Source organism: Ruditapes philippinarum, unplaced genomic scaffold (assembly GCF_026571515.1).
Source record: "Ruditapes philippinarum isolate M1 unplaced genomic scaffold, ASM2657151v2 ctg422_1_1_1_1, whole genome shotgun sequence".
NCBI lineage: Eukaryota > Metazoa > Mollusca > Bivalvia > Venerida > Veneridae > Ruditapes > Ruditapes philippinarum.
In genome coordinates, this window is record NW_026865596.1 from 237,258 (window position 1) to 262,153 (window position 24,896).

At 33.0% G+C, this 24,896-nt stretch overlaps 1 protein-coding gene and 1 long non-coding RNA gene across 3 annotated transcripts in view; both read right to left on the reverse strand.

The window, feature by feature from the left end:
• The window catches only part of LOC132729668 (uncharacterized), a 95,489-nt gene that overhangs the window by 6,353 nt on the left and 64,240 nt on the right, over positions 1-24,896 (reverse strand). The window lies entirely within an intron of this gene.
• On the reverse strand, positions 1,814-19,485 carry LOC132729664 (2-phosphoxylose phosphatase 1-like). Of its 2 annotated transcripts, none has more exons than XM_060715474.1 (6): positions 19,028-19,485; positions 14,419-14,564; positions 13,229-13,366; positions 11,520-12,492; positions 9,108-9,332; positions 1,814-5,453 (listed from the first exon to the last, which is right to left on the reverse strand). In XM_060715474.1, exons 2-5 carry the CDS (start codon positions 14,450-14,452, stop codon positions 9,134-9,136), a joined length of 1,344 nt encoding a protein of 447 aa, XP_060571457.1. In that variant the 5' UTR covers positions 14,453-14,564; positions 19,028-19,485; the 3' UTR covers positions 1,814-5,453; positions 9,108-9,133. The 2 variants fall into 2 exon arrangements, with proteins under 2 accessions (XP_060571457.1, XP_060571455.1); XM_060715472.1 differs by having other exon boundaries at positions 13,229-13,369; positions 19,028-19,482.

Sequence of the window (24,896 nt, forward strand, 5' to 3'; positions counted from 1 at the left end):
CATCACTAATCATCAACTTATAAAACAAACAAAAATAAAATCAAAACACTATCTCTCTGAGATTCTAAAACAAAAATTTAAAAGATATTAAGTTCACCGATTGACAACATTGATCTGTTTTTAAAAATTGTAAACATTTTCTGTATGATGTATGTAAAACAATAAATAAAAGAGGGTACATCACTCATCTGATATTCACTGCTGTAAATTAGTCAATGAGGAATCATATTGGTGCCCCTGCAGCAAAACTTCTATAGATGTCCACTTGAAAATGCAACATGCCAAATATTTCAGCTATAATAAATGAATTATTTTTAGGCTATTCCTGATGTTGTTTTCCTTTACAAGTAGTATTTAATAAGTGACCATGAGGCAGGTCATATTTGACCAGTGCATACATGTGTAATTCATACATGGGGTATTTATACTCCTGGCATAATATGATTACCACTTCATCTCTTATGAGGTCATGAGCCTAATATAATGACAAGTATCTGTCTGTTTAGCATGCAGGACTTGGACACAGTTGTTAAGGACATGGTCAAGTTGTCCTCGGTAGGACATAAGGAGGTCATGCTGAAGGGGATAGGCTGCCTTTTAAAAAGGTAAGAGGTACTTCAAACAGCAAATTTTCTAGCATGATGATTAACAGTTTAAAAATTTTAAATGTAAAAGCCATAAAAAACAATATAAGCATAATGCTAGGGCAAAAAATAAACAAATAAGAGAGTAATGGTCGATCTTAGGGACTGCACTTATCTCTAATGAATTAGTCTCAAATTTATGCTTTCAATTACTAGTTTAGTATAGTGATACCTCCAATATTAAAGTGCCCCAGACAAAGAAACCTTGATTGCTAGACCAACTGACAAAACTGATTCCTGACTAGGTTTATGTTGGGCAATTACACATTATCTTCTGGTATTTTCAGCAAAACTCAAAACTTGTTTTGTAAAAATATTTCAATAATAAACAAAGTCCATAAACTTATCTGCAACAAAAAAGTTATGTGTAAATAACTATGTCCATCAAATATTCAATATAATTTTAAACTTAACACCAGTATGACTTTTTTTATAACTATACATCACCAAAAAACTTAAATCTTAAAAGATCTTAAAAAAAAAAGACAAAGATATTAAAAAAAATGTACTGGTTGGAGAGATAACTCCAACACTAAATCACATATTTTTTGCAATATTTTAATTATCTTCCTGTATATTTTAAATATTGAACCACCTAAATCAAAGTTCAGTTCAAAGACTTTACATTACACAACAACAATTATGTATGAAAATGAAATCTGGTACTTCTTAAAGGTCCTGAATGAGGTATGAGGAAAATCAGCATCAATAATTTATTTTTACATCTTTTATGTTTTATCTATTTTTTGTTAATATTTAAACAATTTTTCAAGAATATTTCCCAAGTCAATGGTCTCTGGTCAATACAATTCTAACTACCTTATTGTAATTTAGTAAAATAAATGTTTTGAAACAGTTTTTGCCCACAAAAAGTTTAGATTATTTGAAAAACATTAAAAAGTATACAAAATTATAAAAAATCATCACATTCTGTCCTGCTCCTATACAACTAGGAAAACCATGTGCTTGTTTGTTGAAAAACAATGTTATATCAAGTGTCAGGGTTATCTATGCGTCAGAGTTATCTCTCCGACCAATATTATTATAGTTATTACACAAATACATGTACACCAAATCTTAAAAGTGTATGTCAAAGCATTCTCTAGATTTTGCACAGACAAGCAAAGAGTGCAGTGCAGAAAAAAAAACAAAAAAAAAACAAGAGCCAAAGCAGCAAGCAATCAAAGTCAAACACATTCTGAGAAAAAATATAGTTATAAAGAAAACACGTACAAAATATAACTTTCATGAACAAAATATAATTCAGTTTCATATTTGACCTTGACACTCAAGGTCATTTACAAATTAAGGTATTAATTACTTAACAATTTTGTGTGTAGTTTTATTTTGTCCAAGTATGCATCAAATCTTTCCTTTATAATCAAAAATAAGGTTATGACAATTATAGCAAATTTCATTACTTTGACCTTGATGGTCAATATATCAAAATATCTATACAAACACATCTAAAATGCCAGAGTCAATTGTAAAAAGGTAAAATCAAGAACATAATGCAGCTGGCTGGTGGAACACTGATACATTTTGTATACTAATCTGTTTTGGGATTTCTAAACATTACAAATTGATAAAATTATTTGAATATGATTAAAAGAATAAGATTTAAATAAAGATTTACCTGTTTATTACTTAAACATTTTTTTTTCAACACAGATTCAACACTCCAAATATAATAAATAAAACATACAAAAAATATACAGAAAATATGAAATATAACTAAATTCTAAATTGTTTGAAAGTAGGAGGCAGTTTATCACAGTCATTCTAAACCTTCTAAGTTTGAGCAATGATCAGTAACAACATATTCATAAATACAATATAATTCGTTACTCTAACAAGAGCCGCCACCTAGTGGGGGTAACACTCAACTTTTTCTTATTTATAAAGTTAAACACATCAAAGGAATATTGTAGTAAAATTTTTTCCTAGAAACATTTTTTTATTGTACATGATATAACTTAAATATTTGACATTGACAGTCAGGGTCATACAAAGGTCAAGATCACATGAAATAATCACCATGCAAGTTTTGTCATAAATGTTCTTTTGTTGTTATGTCCAAGTATGAAGGCAATGCATTTACAAATAAACTTATAGCTTATAATAGCAAAAATAAAACAAAAACACCTGACCTTGAAGGAAAAGGTCATTTATGAGACAAGGTCAGGTTCAGTCTGGTCTGCTTGAAAGTCTTGTCCAAAGAGTTGATGTGTTTCAGTATGAAAACAATCCACTGAGAAATAATGGCCAATGGAACTCCACTGAGGCCTAAAACTTATATTTTAAATTTCTTACATAGGTCAGCTGGGGCATTTTAAACAGAAAGAAATGCAAAATATAGTAAGGAAATATACTCGGAAATAAATTGAAAATTGTTTTTTTTGTGTGCTTTTTTTTAGCCTGATTTGAGTAAAAGGCATTGCAAGCCGTTTCAATTTTTGGTCATTTTTCACAATTATAATATCTATCCTTGAAAAAACAGAATCAGTGAATGACCAGAAGTTTTGGACACATATTATTAGCCTCAACCTACAACAAATAGAACATTAATCTTGAAAAGATATTTTCAGTCCTGTCATGTCAAAAAACCTAAGTGGAGTCCCTTTAAAGTTTTCTGGATGGCAATGGGAACAGACAACATGACTGTAGCAACATCTCAATTTTTTTCTTTGAAAAAAAATTGAAAAATATCTGTATCATTAACATATGAAAATAAAATACCTTAATACATTATGCTTCACTTTAAAAAAAAATACTTCATTATTTAAGAAATAATATATCCCCAGCAGAGATATAAAATCACTGTTTGAAGTTTGGATCCCAGGAATTATAAAATGATGTGCATCCAAACAATAAACAATGATCTTAAATAAAGCAATACAATCACTGCTGAGGAGATATTATTTTGATTCTAACATGACATCAACAAATAAATGCTGCCATACTTGGTATCAAGCTAAATTGTGACTGATTTATTTACATACTTACTTTCAACACATCTCACTTTTAATGTCTATGTCACATGTCTTAATATAGTTCGGCCAAAACACAAAAGTAGTCACCAATTCCAATTAGGATTACAGAAGGAACACCAAAGGATCTTCCTGAATATTGGCCTACCAGTTTAGAAGGCTATGATGTTTGAGTAAAAGTGTTAACACCACAACAGCTCACAATGAGAATTTTGTGCTCTGTTGGGCTAAAAACAAAATAAAGTAGAAAAAGAGCCACCGTCTGGCTCGGCAACACTCACCTTCTTTATATTTTTCATTACAAAGCAAACAAATAAATGGTTTAAACAAATCTTTAAAAAAGAAAATTGAAGAATTTAAATAGGTCTACTTGTTGTTTTGTCCAAGTCTAATTCATTTCCATAAATTAATGACAAAGTTGACAGTCAAGCTCATTTAAGGTCAATGTCATATCTAAATAAGTCAACATGTCCATTTGGTCACAAGTGTTGTTTTGTTTACCTATGAATCAAATCCATACATAAATAACAAAATTGTGACAACTTAACCAAAATTCAATTAATTGACCTAGACAGTCAAGGTCAATTAAGGCTCAAGGTCAAGGTCTGTTCAACATTTAGAAGGTCTTTCAAGATAATCTATGGATGAATTACCAAGTCATAACCAATTATAGCTATAATCAGTATAAATTCAATAATTTGACCTTCAATGTTAAGGTCATACATGAGTCAAAGTAATTTTGAGTTTGATATACAACAAGGTCCTGACCTAAAAGATGCTGTGTAGAAATATGAAATAAATCCATTACAAAGTCAGTTACTTTAAAAACCCAGAGAATTCATTAATTTGACCTTGATGGCCAAGACCAATTGAAAGTTAAGGTCACATCAAATTTATTCAAATGTTTGTTTGATAGTAAGTCTTGTTTTGTTCAAGTATAAATCAAATCCGTACATAAATAACAAAATTAATATGACCATATATCCAAAATTCAATAATTTGACTTTCACGGCCAGTGTCAATTAAAGCTCAAGGTCACGAGTTGGTCCAAAAGGTTGTTTTGTTCAAGTATGACGAAAATTACCAAGTTACAGTCAATTATAGCAAAATCACTGAAAATTCAATAATTTAACCTTTAAGGTCAAAGTCATTAATGAACCAATGTCAATTTAAAGGTCTTAAATCTAATATGAACTAAATCCATATCTTAATAACAAGGTTATAGCCAATTTTAGCAAAGTAAGAATATTTCAATAATTAGACCGTCAAGGTCATTTATGAGTTAAGGTCAAGGTTTGTCTGGTTAACTTGAAGGTCTATCCTACTAAATTGGTGTGCTCGTGTTAAGTGTACTCATATAGTTTGAGTTAATACTGAAAATATAAATCTTAACCTAAAGAAAACTGGTTGGCCATATTAATTTTGAAAGTGCTATAAAGGGAAATTAAGTAGGAAAATAATTAATGCAAATTGCCAATATCATACTGCTCTATTGGTAAGTAAATGTGTAAGTTATGAAGCCATAAATTTAAGACATATCCATGATGCTAGAACAGGTTTACCTTGAAAAGACCGATGGAGCAACAGACAGTTCAAATACTATACGTGTAAGAACAAAAAATAAGTAACAATAACAAAATACCCTAAAAATCAGGTTAGGTTACATAAATTAGCTGACAAGATGAACAACACAAGAGGGCAGTGATCGCTCCAGAAGGCTCACCTGAGATCCATTTTCGAAAAGGTCTAAATTTCTTCATTACAGCTGCACATCTTTGGGTGACTTTCAACATCAAAGGTCATATTTTGATTTCACAAACTAAAATGTACAAGATGTAAGAATATGAAAGCATGTTTGTTATTGTAATAATTTGAGGTCAAGGTTCAATATCATATATATAAGTATAATGTTCAAAGTGAGGACCATAGCTTACACAAGAGCAATCAGAGATCACTTGTGTTGCCTGATGATAGCAAATTGCATTTTGCAGCTATTGAGTATCATGAAACACAAGAGCCATCACTAGGCAGAGGTAATGCTGGACTTCTTTTACTTCTTCTAAAAGTAAACAAATAATAGATTTTAACAAATCTTTAAAAAAAAAAATAAGGGAAAAAAAAAAAGATTTTCTTTTTGTTTTAAAAATTTAGTTGATATGTCACACTTGTTGTTTTGTCAAAGAATGAATCATTTCCATAATGTTCAATGTTCTATTTTACATCCATCTTGAACTGTGCCCATGGCAAAAGTTTCATAGCTGTACATCAAAGGACAAGAAAATAGGTCACTTCATCAAATTTATTAGGTCAGTTGATATCAAAGTTCAGTTTTAAATCTAAAACTATACACATGGTTCAAATTACAAAGCTGTACATCAAAGGACAAGAAAAATTATCTAGGGCAGCTTATAGGAAAGTTCAAAAGGTCAATTTGTCAAAATCTAGGTCAGCTGACATCAAAGTTCAATTTTACATCTACAACTGTGCTTATGGTCCAAATCTCATTGCTATAGGAAGAAATGAAGAGAATTCCATAATTTAACCTTTACTGTGAAGGTTACTTAAAGGTCAATGTCAGATCTAAACTATTCAATATGTTTGTTTGGAAGCAAACCTTGTTTTGTCCAAGTATAATTCAAACCCATACATAAATAACAGAATTGTACCAATTCAACCAAATTCAATAATTTGACCTAGAGGGTCAATGTCATTTAAAGCTCATTAATGTCAAGGTCAGTTCAACCTTTTAGAAGGTTTTGTCCAAAAGATTGTTTTGTCCAACAAAAATCAATGAAAATCAATAATTTAACCTTCAAGGTCATTATTGAGCCAAGGTCAATTTGAGTTTACTAAACATAAAGGTTTTATTTTAAAGAATGTTGTGTATTAATATGAAGTCAATCCCTTCATTAATAACAAAGTTATAGCCAGTTACAGCAAAAAAAGAGAAATTTCAATAATTTGACTTTCAAGGTCAAGGTCATTTATGAGAAAGGTCAAGGTCTGTCTGAATAACTTAAAGGACTATCCTAACTTATTGTTGAGTTCACCATTGAAGACAATCATTTAAAGATAACAAAGTAATAGTCACTAAGCGCAAAAGTCAGCAAAAATCAAGCAAAATTTATACATTTGACCTTGAAGGTCAACTTTATTTATGAATGAAGGCTTAGTATTGTCTACTTGAAGGTCTTGTTGTGGTTTAAAGACAATACACAAACAACTTCAACATACTGATCATTATTTGGAAAATTACAAAAACATATATTTTTGTTTAGCACTTATTTCTTATAGTAGTGTATGAATTTCATTTACAACTTCATTCATAACGGCTAAATTACATCATTACTGGGGCAAAACTCCTGACCAGGTTTGGTGACAATTGAGGCAAAAAATTAACCACTAGAGTAATAACAAACCAAATGTGAAAAGATGATAAACAATCATCCTAAAAGCTCACCCTGAGCTATTCTGCCTTGTTTTTGGTATGATGTTAAAAGATACCTGCATATTTTCAATACAATGTAATGAGCAAATTTCCCCTTTGACACTGACAATTTTCATGCTAAAGTTATATAGCTAAAATATGACAATCAACCAATGAATGCAAAAGGTTAATATTTTCTAGCAATGTAATTATAATAATCTACTTATTTTGGTTTACTTTTTTTATTTTAATCTAAATTCTGAATGCTTGTTTATAATAAAATTTTGCATATTTTGAAAATTTTACCTACCTGAGTTTAATCATTTGTTAAAAATTCATTAATACAATGATGTCACCTGACAAAGTCATATTTTCAAGTCACATGTTTAAGTAAAATGCTCACTCATCAGGTAATTTATAGTCACAAGATGCAATAATTAAAAGTCACAAGACGATCAAATGAGAAATTCTCTACAGATACAATCTTTATTATTGTAATGATTTTAATTGTTAACTCTACTCTAAAGTGCAATTGCATTTGATATGTACGAATATCCAATAAATTTCCTCATTCAGAAGAAGTTTAAATGATTTAATACCACAAAAATTTGTCAATAAAAACAGTGATATATTAACACACCAAGTTATCAAACTTGACACAGACGTTGCATTCTGATAATGCATTGATATTCCTAGTTTCAAGTTAATATCTCAACCAGTTCCTGACAATGGACGGGGCAGGATGTGACAAAGTGATTCCTATATAGCCCCACCGCATAAACTATGTTTGGTGGAGGTATAAATATGTGACTTCTGAGTTTGGGCCAATATTGATCCTAAGGCCATGATTAAAATCATTTATATTAATTTTGAAGAGGTCAACAAGGCAACACTACATGAAAAATATTTAAACTCTAGGCATTGTAGTTTCACATGTAGTTTCCTATGCAAAACTATATAAACTAAGTGACCCCCTGGGCTGGATAGATCAGACTTTGTAAGGTTATACTAAAGCAATTAACCAATAATTTTACTTAATAAACTTATGTAAGTTTGTTCTACTTGATAAGATGTTAAAGTTGGCACATGAATATGGAAGCAAATGACCTTAACAATGATATAATATGATTTAAAATTCTCATTGACTTGACCATTTGAACAGCAAATTGTTCAAAGTTTCAGGTTCCTAGGTAAATGGCATTTATTCAATATACACTTGAATTTAATGACCAGCATTGTTATTTCTGGCCCCAATGACTTTATTAAGAAAGATAGAATTATTTCAATATACTCACAACATGGGCTATCTTGTAGCAGAGACATAGATAACATATCTACATCTCTGCTTCTAGGCATGACCAGTTTCAAAACCAAATCAGAGGACAGAAATCCAATCTTTTTATTGGTTGGAAAAGTTGTGGTCAACAGACTGACAAGAGGCTGTGCAAAGCAATATATCACCATTTCTGTGAAGTGGAGCATTGAAAACTAGTATTATCACTGAAGATAATAAATGCAAAGTTTAACAGCTTTTATTCCTTAAACAAAGGGCCATCATAAGCAGAGTTCACATTAATGTCACAGGGTCAAGAATACACTGCCCATATTGCCAAGTGCTGTATTTTTTGTGTTATCTTCGTGTTCATGTTTGTCTCTATAAAATTATGTTTTATCATTAATTCTTACACTCCTAGCTCATATCCAATAGCAGTAACCTAAACATAATAGTACTTTATAACCTTTTCAACCTCATCAATAATCATTTCTCGCTAATTTTTCAATTTCCCCGCTAATCTGCACAATGCATGCACACCTGAATTGAGAAACAGGTCACGGTTTTGTTGGAAAGAACAATAAATATTTTCAGTAGCCCATACTTGTCTTTTACTGACCCCTTTAACCCAGGTCCAGAACTCACAGCAGAGTTGATGGGCCCCTTTGTTTTGTTTTAGCTGCGACATTAATATTAACAATTAAGGTAGTGAAAGGACTGTAATTATCTAAATGGAGAATATTGCCATATTAGAAAGCAGAGAATGTACTTACTTTACTCAACAGGTTGTAAATCTATTCTAACACTGCTCCAGATATTGTTTTCTTAGGGCTGCCACCAAATCTGTCAATCCTTCTATTTTGCAGAAGTTGTCAATCATGTGAAGTGAGCACCCGCTGACCTCAGTTGTGACATCAGCACCATTGTAGAGAAACCTTAAATACAAACCACCTGCATCCAACTGACCACCATTCTTTCTATATATCTCTATCACCAACCTAATATATGTAACAGAAAGGAAATTAATGGCACTGCTCATATAACACTAGTTTATATGCTTCAGTATCATGACTTTACAGGAGCTTACAGGAGCAAAGTTATTTAATAATATCTACCTTAATATATGTGCAAAAACAATTTCTATTACAAAGCAACAAATATATATTAATCAAATTTACATGACCTTGTATTTTATGTATAGAAATCCTAGATGACTCATCTGTGCAATTACTAAGACAAACATCCTGACCAAGTTTGGTGACAATTTTGGCAAAAATGTGACCACTAGAGTAGTAATAAACAAAATGTGGACAGACAGACGACCATCATTCAATGATCCTAAAAGCTCACCCTGAGCCAGCTCAGGTGAGCTAGAAAAAGCGAGAAAATGAAATGGTGAGATAAACATAGACTAGTACAAGGATTTAAGATCAATCAAAACAACATTTTTTTACAGCAGACTTGTTCATACCTTTGTTCTGTGTCTAATGAATATCTAATTAATAAGTATGAAGTCTTCTTGTCTTTTCTTAATGTTATCATCTGATTATTTATACAAGGGAATTAATGCTAGCTAATTCATGTGTATGATCAGCACAAAGTAAGAACTACTCAGTAATACACCACTAAATCAATAACCTCATGGTTAGTTTTAACTTCTAATTATTCATATATAAATTTACTTCACATAGTAAACGGTATTACAATTTTCTTTTCCAAAATACAAAAATCATAAAATCATTATCAAGCCAATAATGTATTTAAATTGGCCCTGTTTCAATTTTTTTTTTAATTGTTATGAAGAACACTACAATTTTTAATATTTTATTTACAAAGGAAAATTCACTCATATTGGACTTTTGTCAATTAATACATATAACATCAACATTAAATAAAAATAAAACCACTTGACTGTTGAAATTTGCATTTTCAAAAGTGCTTTTTGCCCCTGTCACCTACAGTGTACTTTATACAACTGACCGAAACCATTTGAACAACATTGATAAAGTACCATAATAGATATAATCCTGTGTAGTTTAGTTTCCACTCATTGGTTACAGAAGAGATATGAACCGTGTCACAACAAAACCAACATAGTGCGTTTGCGACCAGCATGGATCCAGACCAGCCTGCGCATCCGCGCAGTCTGATCAGGATCCATGCTGTTCGCTATTATTTTCTCTACTTGTAAAAGGGTTGGTAAGCGAACAGCATGGATCCTGATCAGACTGCGTGGATGCGCAGGCTGGTCTGGATCCATGCTGGTCGCAAACGCACTATGTTGCTTTTGTCGTGACGCGGCTCATATTGTTTTAAGAAACTGTTGATAACGAATGATGAATGACACACAATGATAAATGGAGAGGGTTCACAATTGAAGTCCCGACATTAAAATATTTAAATGTACATGTAATCTCCATAAACGTTTATGATTATTTTTGCTAAAAAAGATGAGTTTGACATGCTTTTGTCACATAAAAAAAATGTATTGTTATCTTCAAATTCAAATGAACTTCTAATCTTTATCGGTGCAACTCAAGTCAAAGAACATCAAAGAAGTCACTGATATTCAATGCATGGACATTTAAAAAGCTGCTGTGACATAGAGTGTGCTCGACAATAAAAGTGACTGGTGTTACAGTTAATTTTCGCTTTCATGTTCAAAGGTAAAGAGGTTATTTCATGTTTTGTTTTCCTTATACTCGTACATGTAGAGTAGTGGATTCTATAGCAGGCAGACGTATAACGGTTGAAATGGTATCATTTTGATTTTTAACAATCGTTTCAACGTTTACCAAAAATTTAAAAACATGGGAGCCTTAGTTACAAAAGCTCACCATAAGCATGTTAAGCTAAGATGAGCTGACTACAAATATTGAGCTACCATCAGTATAGAGCCAGGTCAAACTGCATTGTTGTGCAGACAGTTCTGTCTCTATATTGGTGGTAAAGACTAATCATTTCCAGTTCAAATTTTTCGATGCTACTGAAAAGTTGATACCACAGTAACCGGCATATTGGTAATACTTCCACTATTTTCTTTGTTTGTATAGAGTGCAATGGTCCTTTATTCTGTGTCCTTTGGACTAATACCTTAATTCAATCCTAAAAGCTCATATAAGCACTGTGTGGTAAGTTGAACAAAATATCAATCTTGTCTATTTTTCATTAAAAAAACATATTACCTTGAAGCAAGAGGAGTAATCTGTTTTCTGAACACTCCAAGACTTGTTGTAAGGAGCTGTATAAAATGACTGTGTCCCATATAAATATTTGTAGACTGGTGATCACTTTTCTTTGCTCTAATGAGAACTTGCTGCAGGAAAGGGTATACTCTTAGCTCTGAATATGTGCGAAATACTGAATCCATCTTCATAAAGTGATGATCATTTGCAAGAATACTGTGTAACTGTGCTAGTTTATCATTTGAGAACAGTTTACATTGTCTATCTGCAGCACAAGGCTCAAGCAAATAGCTATCACACTTATATTGCATTAGTGCATTGAAGAGTTCAAGTCCCGATGTTTTGCTCTTAATCTTGGAATGAAACATATTAGATATATTTTCTCTATTTGGATATGAAGGCTTGAATAAAAATGTTCCTTTAGTGAGTGCCTGAGATACATGAGGAGCTAGTTCTTGTGTTTTTGGACAGCTGCATGATGATATATTTGATTCAATAAACTCGCAAAAGTTCCTGTTCACTCTATAAATCTTGGTTTTCAACAGTTGTTTTCTCTCTAATAAACCATATAGGAAACCAAGAACACTCTGATAAGATTTCTCAGTAGGAATGGATTCAACATGTAATGAGGAATACTTTGCCTTTAACTTTTTATGAACTCCGTGACTAAAGTAGGAAGCATTAAATAACTGACCCAACGATATTAGCTGTTCAAATCCCAGAGAAGTGAGGTGATCATTGGCACAAACCTTTGGGAATGTTGGATGAAATTCATGAAAATGAGGATTATGATTGATATCTTTAAACATATCTGTTACTGTCTTAAAATCCTTCAAGGTAGTAAATAATTTGAGATCACATGGCAGAGGTGGAAAACTTTGATTTTCAACTTTGACTTTAAATGAAGCATCACTGTGACCTGGAGACAGCACAATATGAACCTGTTTCAGGCTGTAACCAGCAAATATTGTACCTGAAATAGAAAATGTGTGTAATATAATATCAAAATGGCTACCAAGGTAATAGTTTACTGGTTTGAACCAGCATCATATCTGGACAGAAATAGCTAGATTAAGTTGTATCCTTTGATCAGACTGGCAGTTGATCAATCAGGAGCTTTGTTTACCAACAATAAATGCACGTTTCTTCTATAAGTAATTAATTATGCCATGCTATTTAGTCCCCTTCAACTGCCTTAAATGATTAAAGGTTTATATCTATTTTGAGAAGGTTGACATCAAATTGTTGTTGTAGGACCATTGAAGGTATCCAACTACTAAATATGGAGGATATCATTAAATGAATGAAGTAATAAAGAAAAATTTAAGATAAATCCAACTACTAAATATGAAGGATATCATTAAATGAATGAAGTAATAAAGAAAAATTTAAGAAAAATCCATCTTGCAGTAATATGTTAACCATACAAGAACCGATTTTCATAGTGATAAAAAGGGCAATAACTTTGACAAAATGGAAGCCATAGTTATATAACTTGCGCAGATCATGTACTTTGTATTGATGACTTAGTGTGTTAATTATTAAGCCATTGGAACAGGTAGAACTTAAATAAATCTGATTTAGCAGTTTATGTTAACCTTGTATGGACAGATGGACAATTACTCCAGGAGGCATAAAAACAAACATATATCCTACCTAGTAGTATGATGTTATAAATACAGTTAACATTAATCATTGATTAGACTGACCTTCATGAGAGGTGACAGATTTATGATGATTACAGTAGTCCAAATGTTCATAATTATGTGGCAACCCTTCATCTGCTCTTATCTTGTTTTCGTCAACGTCAATCATTTCATTGGATGGAAAACAACTCACTGCAACAACTACTGAAATAAACATTGATAATAATAATCATAATGCTTCACAGCTGTAAGCTCCCAAGTTTTACAGAAGCAACATAACTGCATTGCTAAAATAATATAAGATTTAAAAAAAATTATTCACAATTCAATTAATAAAGTAAGCATTTTATGGAATGAATGACTGAGTTTGCAGTATTAAAGCTGCATGCCTCCAGACGAGCCAAAATATTTCAAGCTAATTATGTACTAAGCTTTTAAGAAAAGTAAAAATATTAAAGATTCAAGTGATAATTTATATCTTGTGAGCAATTAATGACTAATTTTTTAAATTTCTACTGCGATAGTTACGAAGTAGGGGCTTTTTTGCATATTTTGACCTTATTTTGGAAATTTACATGGATTATAAGTGCCGATTGCAATGTGTCAATAACAATCTTTGTTCACTTTACAATATTTTACTTTTAAATACATGTTCAAAATTTTCATGAAAATTAGGATAAATCTTGAGGTGTGCTGTTTTAATCACCATATTAATTTTCTACTGTTCTACTGCGTAAGTAAAAAAATTGCATTTCTTTGGTGCATATTCTGACCATTACTTGGTTTTTTTTTGTGTTTTTTTTTTTAAAATGGAAATGCCGTTTGCAATGTGAAAGTACTTTCTTTATTCACTTGTAACTTTATTTCACTTTTTGATATATATTAAAACTTTTCATGAAAATAAGCATGAATCTGGAGGCATGTTTCTATTCAGCAACTTTAACTTTCATGGTAAAGTTATTTAATTTTGCTTTAATTGTCATAAATTTACTAATGGATTCCTACTTTGAAACAAGGGGGTTATTGCCATCAAAGCATTCACCTCTATAGTCATGTGTTGGGCAAGATTTTAGTGGTTGAAGGCCATTGTGATCTTGAAAAAAAAATCATAATTAAAAAATAGAAAAAAAGCAACAAATGAAAACTGCAACAAAAACAATCTTTATATGTATTCATTAATTATAAACTTGTCAATTTATTACTTAAAATTAAATTTCACTTAAACCTTTAAAAGAATGTACAAATGTACTTACTGAAAAGCAAAGTTGATATTTGACAGTTCTGCATGATTCATTAATCCCAGTGTGAATGATGTAACACTTTACAGTTACTGCCTCCAAATGTCATAATGTCATATCAAACACTCTATGTATGTATACAATAAACATACACACGCCACCTGGAGATACAAAAATTAACATCATATTTTAAACTGTCTCTATACTTTATATATAACAAATAACTATGTCTCAGAATAAAAATGTCAAGCTCATCAAATTTTAAAATTAAACTAGCAATTATCAGAGTTTTGAAAGCAATACAGAAGTCCCCTACTGGTAAGAACTCAACAGCAACATTCTGAAGGGCAATGGCCTTTAAATTATGCCATTGTGCAAGACATGAATGAACTTTTTGAATTCTTATGTAAATCTTAGGATTCATCTGTACCAGTATATAAATGTGCTAAGTTTCCCTGCCTAACAGAGAAATAATGATTATACAACAGATAATCAAAAGATCCAATTTTCACACTGGCCATAGCTTTCGCAGAAGCGGTGGGTCCATCACAGTGGCAGAGGAGTATTTATCACAGAAGCTGTGGATAAAATATGGCGGTTTGCTGTTGTCAGTAAGTACATGTATATGACTGAATTTTGTTTTATGTTTTACTGGAAATACTTAGTGAGACTGGAGCCCACATATGTACTCTTCCAACTTATTACACTCACTCTGTGCAGTTCATTGCCGTTTATGCAAACACTAATGTACAGTTTGACGCCACTTTTGCCTAATTTTGGTTAAAACACGTACAAATGTTTGCAAAACGACCCCATAATCACGGCATTACATCGTATGAATAATACTGTTACAAAATAACCATATTTTGGAAATTTGGAAAATTATTATTGCCTGTTTATAGAATAAATTACAAAAAATGATTTTTACGCAGAAGGTGGTGGGTTCGATACCATTTATGTATATTTTGAGTGTTTAACTCGACGTTATGCACTTTTCTATTGAGTACAACCCTTTTCTTACTTTGATATCCGGGAAACGTGTTTATTTGACGTTTAAAACAATATTAATTATTATATATACGCTCGTACAAATGCTAAGATGTCCAAGTATGAATCATTTCCATAATGTTCAATGTTCTATTTTACATCTGAAACTGTGTACATATTCAAATTTCATAGCTATACATCAAAGGACAAGAAAGAAGGTCACTTCATCAAAATCTAGGACAGCTGATATCACAGTTAAATTTGACATATGTAACATGGTTCAAATTACATAGCTGTACATCAAAGGACATTATCGCATGGTTTGGAACTTTTTCTGTGTTCTTACTAACCCATTATACTCAGTACACTTTCAATGAGCATTTATAATACTGGCTGGGGGGACATCTCGGGATGCTTCTGCAAAAAAATTGTCTTGGCCTAAATGGCCTCGACATTTTTTAGCAGAAACACCCCTTGATGTCGCCCCAGTCAGTGTTATCTCCTCGTAACTAACTCAATTCATATACTATAACTATTACAGAAAGTAGGTCACTTCATCAAATTATCTAGGTCAGCTAATATCACAGTTTAATTTTACATCTAAAACAGTGCACAAAGAAATGAAGAACATATTATATAGTAAAAAATGACATTTATTTAAAAAAATCTAAGTTCATGAGGAAATAATTCTTGAAAAATTGGTGCCAAGAGTTTAAAACATTGTCGCATTTGATATGGCTGATGATTATTTAAAGTTTGAAGTTGATCCCTTAAGAAAGAAAGAAGTAAGAGTAAAAAAATGTATTTTTTAAGGAAAATTCTAAGTTCAATGGGGAGATTGCTTCTATAGTTATGAACCTTGTCATATAAGATATGGATGCTGATAAGGAAAATAAGGAATATTTAAAGTTTGAAGTTGATACCTTAAGAAATGAAAAAGTTATTGTAAAACATATTTCAGTGCACAAAAACTTTAATTTAAATCTGGACGTGGATGTTGACATACAATGTAATTAGAATAGCTCTTCATACACTGCTACAAGTTATTGCCAAAGTTGTTCAGGTGAGCACTGCATTTAAACAACTTCAATTTTAAATATTGCAAAGTGAAAATCATGTTAACCACAAACTGTCATTTATGCACCTTAAAAGAAATTATTGTAACCTTATCGAACTTGGTTTGAATATACTTTCTGAAATGCTAAAAAAAATCCATGATAATTCAGGGGAAGTAACCCAATTATATTATATTCTTAAATAAATCAGATTTAAATTCCCTATTATTTAACATTTGTGTTTGCAACAAGAGGGTCATAATGGCCCTGCTTTGCTGACCTGAAATACATTGCTAGAAAAGGTCTGAATTCTTAAATAGAAAGTAAGTAATTAGTTCACATTTGTTGTCTTATTTTGTACCCCATAATTTATAAAATATTTGTAAGCATTTGCTAGGAAATGTTAGATGCAGTGTTCTTCACACAACAAGACTTATATGTGTTTTAGTCTACAGAATGTATAGTCTTTATAAACTAAGTGACACCATGTGAGCCTATGTTTGATCAGTGGGGCATGATTTTATAACTTTTGTAGAGGACCAGACGGTTATGCTACATGCCAAAATATCTACCCCGGTAATTATATGCATTTAGGCATTTTAGTTTCTGAGAGAAAGATTTTAAAAATTTCACTTTTAAACCCCTTTGTAGCTCAATTGTCAGTTGTGAATTACTTATGAACATATTTATTTAAGTCTTGTAGAAAGCCATCTTGGTCCCAAATAATTGTGGACAAACTCAATTGACAAACAACTGATACATTGCTATCACAACAGCTCACCTCTTGGGTTTAACATTTATACATGTATTTTAATTTTGGAAGATGTGTACAAAAATGCATTAAATCATAAAACAATTGTACCAAAGCATGCACAATCAGTATTAATATAACACGCTTGTCATGTCAGAAAAAGAGCTAACAAGAAATTTTGAAATTGATACAAAATGACTTAGAGTGACTTTGACCTGAGGAAGGTGAAACCTGGTCTCATTATTGTAAACATTTCTGCCAAGTGGTTTCAATTTCCTTCAGACAGACAGTCAGACCACCTGAGGTGCATAACATTTGACACCAAAATTTGTTCAGGCGTATGGGAACAAATATGCCCATTTATCTGTTTTACGTCTAAGAGTGTGTGTTTTTTAAATTGCATTTTTTTGATTTTCATGTTATGGCAGAGGTTTAGGTCTGGCAACAGAATTGGACAACACAAATACACTGCATCCTTTTCTTTCTACCATACTTTTGTAATGGTCATGTGATACTGTTTTACATTTTACTGTTCAATTGTTGACAACAAAACCAAGTTTTAATCATTTTAACATAATTGTCTGGATAAAGTTAATGAAGGTTGAATGAAGACTTTGTCAGATTGTGTGGTACCAACAGTCAGGTGTAATCAGTCAAGTTCCATGATGTGACTAGTAATGTCAAACCCCTCACAGTGACATAGACATGACTCTTGACTAGTAATGTCAAACCCCTCGCAGGGACATAGACATGACTCTTGACTTGTGATGTCAAACCCCTTGCAGTGACATAGACATGACTCTTGACTAGTAATGTCAAACCTCTCGCAGTGACATAGACATGACTCTTGACTAGTAATGTCAAAGCCCTCGCAGGGACATAGTAGACATGACTCTTGACTAGTAATGTCAAACCTCTCGCAGTGACATACATGTAGACATGACTCTTGACTAGTAATGTCAAAGCCCTCGCAGGGACATAGACATGACTCTTGACTAGTAATGTCAAACCCCTCGCAGGGAAGTAGACATGACTCTTGACTAGTCACTTCAGAGACAACTATGAGATACAAGGGAATCTGGGAACCAGTCCCTAGCTCTACCCCTTGGTTCTTTTAAATGCCCAGTGTATTACACTGATACATGCGAGGAATACCTGGATTTTTTTACCAGTACACCTCTTTTCTTACCAGTACACCTCTAAGTTAGGTGGGAAACACAGTTAGTGTTCTTAAAAATCCCAAGGGTGTTACCCAGGATCCAACCCGGGACCTCAGGCCTGAAAAGACAGCAAGTGGGCTATCATGTCACCTATTTCAATTTTGGCGAATGGGATGAGCAGACCGGGCTATCACGTCACCTATTTCAATTTTGGCGAATGGGATGAGCAGATGTCTACAGTGGAGAAAATGTTTTACATATCGGACAGGGTGTGGGGACACAACTTCTTTCTCACAAGTGAGTAACAGTGATAAACAAATAAATGGATCAAACCTTGACCTGTTGACTTTATAAATTAACCTAAGCAGCATATAACGTACTTTTATGACCTTGACATTGTCATTCTACCAAACATATTAGGCCTATATGTATAAGGCTGTATCCAGGAAAATGCTGTAATATATTACGGGGTTCTAACCAGGAGTATATAAGGTTCATTCCATTTTCTTTAGTTTATATACATCGATTCGATATTATACACGTTTGGTCCTGAAATATACATGGATAGGGGTGTAATCAAGGAGATCGCCACATAAAACAGCTTTAAAAAAATAACAATTCATAGATTACGTTTGTAGAAGTGATAAATCTCGTATACAATTATATTTTACCTCCGCCTTAAGTCCACTCTATCAACTTTTCTGTACATGTACTATTTCCTTCATTAACACGTGTTGATCAAAATAAATACGAACCCTTCTAGTATCACGTGACTTGTCAAGGTCAAAAATAAGATTGACATCCGAACAATCGCATCTTCTCGGACTTTTCCGTTATTAAAGTGGACATTAAACTCGATACGTTAGATAACTTGATTGAAATAAACTTCTCATCACAACATCACAGTTAAACAGTTTATAAGCATTCTTTAACAATATTTAAGAAACAGCGATTGACTTGAATTCACTACTAATCGACAGTCTCCGCAAATTTATATAATCGACGGTCTCTGCCGGTCTTTCGAGTCAACTGCTTTAAAGACTGTCGGTTACATGTACTAAACAAATCGACGGTCTCTTGATCATTAATGAACTAAATTGATATGACCTGAAAAAATTATAAATGAAAAAAGTAATTGATTTATCTGGGACTTAAAATAAGTCAGCCAATAAGTAAATTCTCTAAGACGAATAGTTTATTAATTAATGTCTACTAGTTGGAGGGATAACTCCGGCACCCAGTCACATATTTTGTCCAGTACATGTTTTTACTTTGTGTATATTTTAAATTTGGAAGCACCTAAACAATGATTGATGTATACAAAACATGGTCTTTAATTAATTTTACCACAGGGCAGTAGTTAAAGCCAACATTTAAAGTAAAAATAAGGTTCCACATTTAAAAGTTTACCAAATTTAAAATTGTCGCTCTTTTATTACTAGGTGACCATGTGCCTGTTTATTCAAACAAAAAAGTTATATAAATAAATAAATAAATAAAAACAAAATACAACAAGCGTCAGTGTTATCTTTGTCACCTCTCCAAACAATATTTTTGGATGGTGTGTAGATTCAGTGTATCTTTAAAATAAAATTATATAAAACAGTTTAATTAAAGACTAATAAAATGACATAACAATTTAATATTTGGGACAGTTAAGCCCTTAAGGCCCAAGTGGTGATAATTTACAATGTACCTCCATGCAAATTCTACGGAGTATCAATTCGCCAAAGATATGAATTTTGAGCCAAAAGAAGGTCACAGTTCGGCTGGCAATGAAATCCTTAATGTACAGTAACCTGAGACAATATGAAAAGAGGAGGTAGCCCTGAAAGGGACTGTTATGCCAGCAAAGGGCCTGCCTGTCAAGCCATCACTCTGTGCTAGAGGCTCACGTACCTTAATTAGCACACTTTCCTCGTCGCCCCTAGCTGTTACATTTTAGGACCACTCCCATGGGAAGAGAGAATTGCTGATGAATTATGTCTGTATTTAAGGCACTTGTTAAATCTCAAAATATGTACATAACCAATTTATATCTTCAATAACTTCGTCATATCAGAAGCTAGGAAGCTGAAACCTTAAACCGAGTGTGCCATAAACATATTAAAGAATTTCAAAATAGCATACAAACCCACTTACCTGAAGAAAATACCTGCTAGCGTTTGTAATATTCATGACTCGGTAGCCACTTTGTCAAGTTTGCAATCACTTTTCTCGCTTGAATCAAGTGTGCAACACACGTTCACATTTAGATCATTAACACTCTAGTGGTCACATTTTTGCCTAAGTTGTCATCAAACTTGGTCACACAGCCAAAATATAGAAAAACCTTGTAAACACTCTAGGGGCTACTGTTCCCTTCCAAATATACTCGAAATTGGTCAGAAAGATTATTTCGATGATATCTAGATCAGGTTCGAAAAACTAGGTCACACAGCCAAAATTTGTAAAAACCTTGTTAACACTTTAGAGGCTACTGCTTTGACCTAACTGGAAATTGGTCAGAAAGATTGTTTAATAATATCTAGATCATGTTCCAATATGGATCACATTGGGTAAAAACTAGGTCACACAGCCCTTTGGAAAAAAAACTTGTTACTGCTTTGATCCAAATATCATTGAAATTGGTCAGAGAAATTGTTTAATGATTTCTAGGTCAAGTTCGAATATATGGGTCACCTGGGTTTAAAAACTAGGTCACAGCCCAAATATAGCAAAATCCTTATAAACACTCTAGAGGCTACTGTTTTGACCCAACTTTCCTGCAAATTGGTCAGAAAGTTTGTTTCGATAATATAAAGATTAGGTTCGAATATGGGTCACATTGGGTCAAAAACTAGGTCACATAGCCCAACTTTGGAAAAACCTTGTTAACACTCTAGAGGCTACTGCTTTGATCCAAATATCGTGGAAATTGCTCAGAAAGTTTGTTTAATGATCTCTAGGTCAAGTTAGAATATTGGTGACGTGAGATAAAAAACTAGGTCTCACAGCCCAAATATGAAAAAAAAACCTTGTTAACACTCTAGAGGCTACTGTACCATTCCAAATATCCTGAAAATTGGTTAGAAAGATTGTTTTGATGGCTTCTAGGTCAAATTCCAATATGGGTCACTTGGGTTTAAAAACTAGGTCACACAGCCCAAATATGGCAAAACCTTGTTAACACTCTAGAGGCTACTGCTTTGATCCAACTACTTGAATTTGGTCAGAGAAATTGTTTAATGATTTCTAGGTCAAGTTCGAAAATGGGTCACCTGGGATCAAAAACTAGGTCTCACTGCCCAAATATGAAAAAAAACCTTGTTAACACTCTAACGAAGTCTCTAGCGGCTACAGGATTAAGCCTTCATAATCAGGTGAGCGATATAAGGCCCATCATGGTCCTCTTGTTTCTTAAGTGCTTATCGTTGTTATGTACATGTATTTAAACAGGAGCTGGGTCCCCACCTCCACAAGTAGGGCAATTAGAGACGAGTGTGTATATACCCTTCCTCAAATTAAATGATGGGATCAGGGATACTTCTTGCCTCTAGCCCTTTTACTAGTAGTATTATTTTGGGCTTGAAGGGGATAGGGAGTGACCCCGGCACCTCGGGGGCACTCGTTGTTGCCGGGGAGGTGTTCTGATTGAAATTAGGATCCCTAGAATGAAGATTACAGATCCAGCTGCAGTAGGTCCTGCCATGTTATTTGTGTCTTTGTTTTTTCTCTATTGGGTAGCTGCTGTTCAGCTCTTCTCAAATTTAATTTGGGGTTAACCACGTTTTAAACGGTTTTTAATGTCTTGCATGTTTTATGTTTACTCATAACCTTACCTCACATCATCTTATTGCAGTTTTAAGCCCATGTCAAGTCCAGTTATTGCCATACAAACATTTCAAACTTCATATTGTTGCATATGTCATTTTATATTCTTAATTTTATGGTTGAGTGTATATATCAGATTGCTGCTACTGATACCTGCTGTTCTTTGGGATGGTCTTTGTACTGAACCATGGCTGATCTCTTTTTTAAAATTTTTGCTTATTGTTTCATTCTAGTCTCTTGTATCATTTTGTGGTAATTGCTTGTAGTCAATTATTTTACCCATATGTGCTTAATTATTATCCCCTGCCGATGGAATCGGGAGGGGGATATAGTTTTGGCGTTGTCCGTCCGTCCGCACTCACAGGAGAGTAATTATGTGGCTAGAGGGACAATAGGTAACTGTTCTTTCTCTTTGATGTCATTCATTCCGTAATGCTATTATGTGGCTATTTTCTTTTGTGTGGCTAAAAAGAACAATAGAGAGAACAATAGAGTAGCCACAAAATTACTGTCCTGTGAGAACGTCCGTCCTTCCGTCCGTCCGTCCATCTGTCCGTCCGAATTTCGTTTCCGGAGTAGTTCTCTGCAACTACTGGCTGGAATTCAACGAAACTTTTTGGGAATCATCAATATCAAGAGATGCACATATCGTCGGCTTGTTCTTGTCCGACCATTTAACTCAGAGTTATGGCCCTTGATTAGTTATGTAGTATGCATATAGAGTAAAATCGTTTCCGGAGTAGTTCTCTGCAACTACTGGCTGGAATTCAACGAAACTTTATGGGAATCATCAATATCAAGAGGAGATGCGCATATCGTCGGCTTGTTCCGGTCAGACACTTTAACTCAGAGTTATGGCCCTTGATTAGTTTATGTAGTATGCATATAGAGTAAAAATCGTTTCCGCACTACTTCTCTGCAACTACTGGCTGGAATTCAACGAAACTTTATGGGAATCATCAATACCAAGAGGAGATGCGCATATCGTCGGCTTGTTCCGGTCAGACACTTTAACTCAGAGTTATGGCCCTTGATTAGTTATGCAGTATGCATATGGAGTAAAAATCGTTTCCGCGCTACTTCTCTGCAACTACTGGCTGGAATTCAACGAAACTTTATGGGAACCTTCAATACCAAGAGGAGATGCGCATATCGTCGGCTTGTTCCGGTCAGACACTTTAACTCAGAGTTATGGCCCTTGATTAGTTATGCAGTATGCATATGGAGTAAAAATCGTTTCCGCGCTACTTCTCTGCAACTACTGGCTGGAATTCAACGAAACTTTATGGGAACCTTCAATACCAAGAGGAGATGCGCATATCGTCGGCTTGTTCCGGTCAGACACTTTAACTCAGAGTTATGGCCCTTGATTAGTTATGAAGTATGCATATAGAGTAAAAATCATTTCCGCACTACTTCTCTGCAACTACTGGCTGGAATTCAACGAAACTTTATGGGAACCTTCAATACCAAGAGGAGATGCGCATATCGTCGGCTTGTTCTGGTCAGACACTTTAACTCAGAGTTATGGCCCTTGATTAGTTATGTAGTATCCATATAGAAAAATATTTGTTTCCTCGCTATTTCTCTGCTACTACTGGCTGGAATTCAATAAAACTTTATGGGATACTAAGAGGAGATGTGCATATAGTCGCCTTGTTCCAGTCAGATACTTATAACTCAGATTTATGGCCCTTGATTAGTCATGTAGTATGCATACATCTCATTGGCATTTCCAGATTTTACTATTTAAAACAAAGTTATGGCTCTGTTATTGCCCTGAATATTTATCAAGTTCAAAGAATATTACTGTTTATGCCATGATTAATATATAAATAAAGCCTTATGTCTTCAGTTGTTGTGTTAATAATAACCAGTACTCGGTGGGGGATATAAATTCAACGAATTTGCTTGTTTATATTAATTTATATACAGCTTTTATCATAAATGAACAATTGATTCTCAATCTAATTTTTATACAGATTATTTGTTTGCATATCGATCGTCTTGATTTGTCAGAAAACAGATTTTAATGATTTTACTTAACAGACATTGTGCACTATGACAAAATATACAGGTACAGTAAGTAGAGCAAAAATGTGAAAATCTCTAGGCGATGATTGGATGGAAAGCAGTGAATTATAAGTTTAGTGAAGTTCTTATATAGTATCCACTAATCTGATAATGATTTTCGAAATAGCATAACTGACTGTCAACATGTCCGAGAAATTAAGAAACTTAAGATTTCATTATAAGTTTTGTTAAAGGAATTAAATAATAGATGTACCTGTTTCATACTTTCTACCAAATTGTCTTGTACTTTGACTGAATTTATTTAAATGTTATTTATTAAACAACAAGCAATTATCATAGTATTGCAAGCAATCCATAAGTCCCCTACCGGTTAGAACCCCATCAACATTCTGAAGGGCCATTGGCCATTCACTAATGTTTCAATTTTTCTCTATTTTAAGTTAATTTGTTGGAAAAGTTCTTTAAAAGTGATCACAGGAAACAGTTTTTATGAACAGACAGATAGATGGACTGAAGGACACTCTAAAGTTAATATTTGAAACATCCCTGTTACCAAAATATAACATTTTTAAAAGCAAAATTCTTAAAGAGGAGATAACTCTTGAATTAAAGATGCAATTTCATAAAAATTTTCAGCTCTTTTTGACTAATCACAAATATTGATATATTTGCCATGTTTTAAGCCTATTTGTT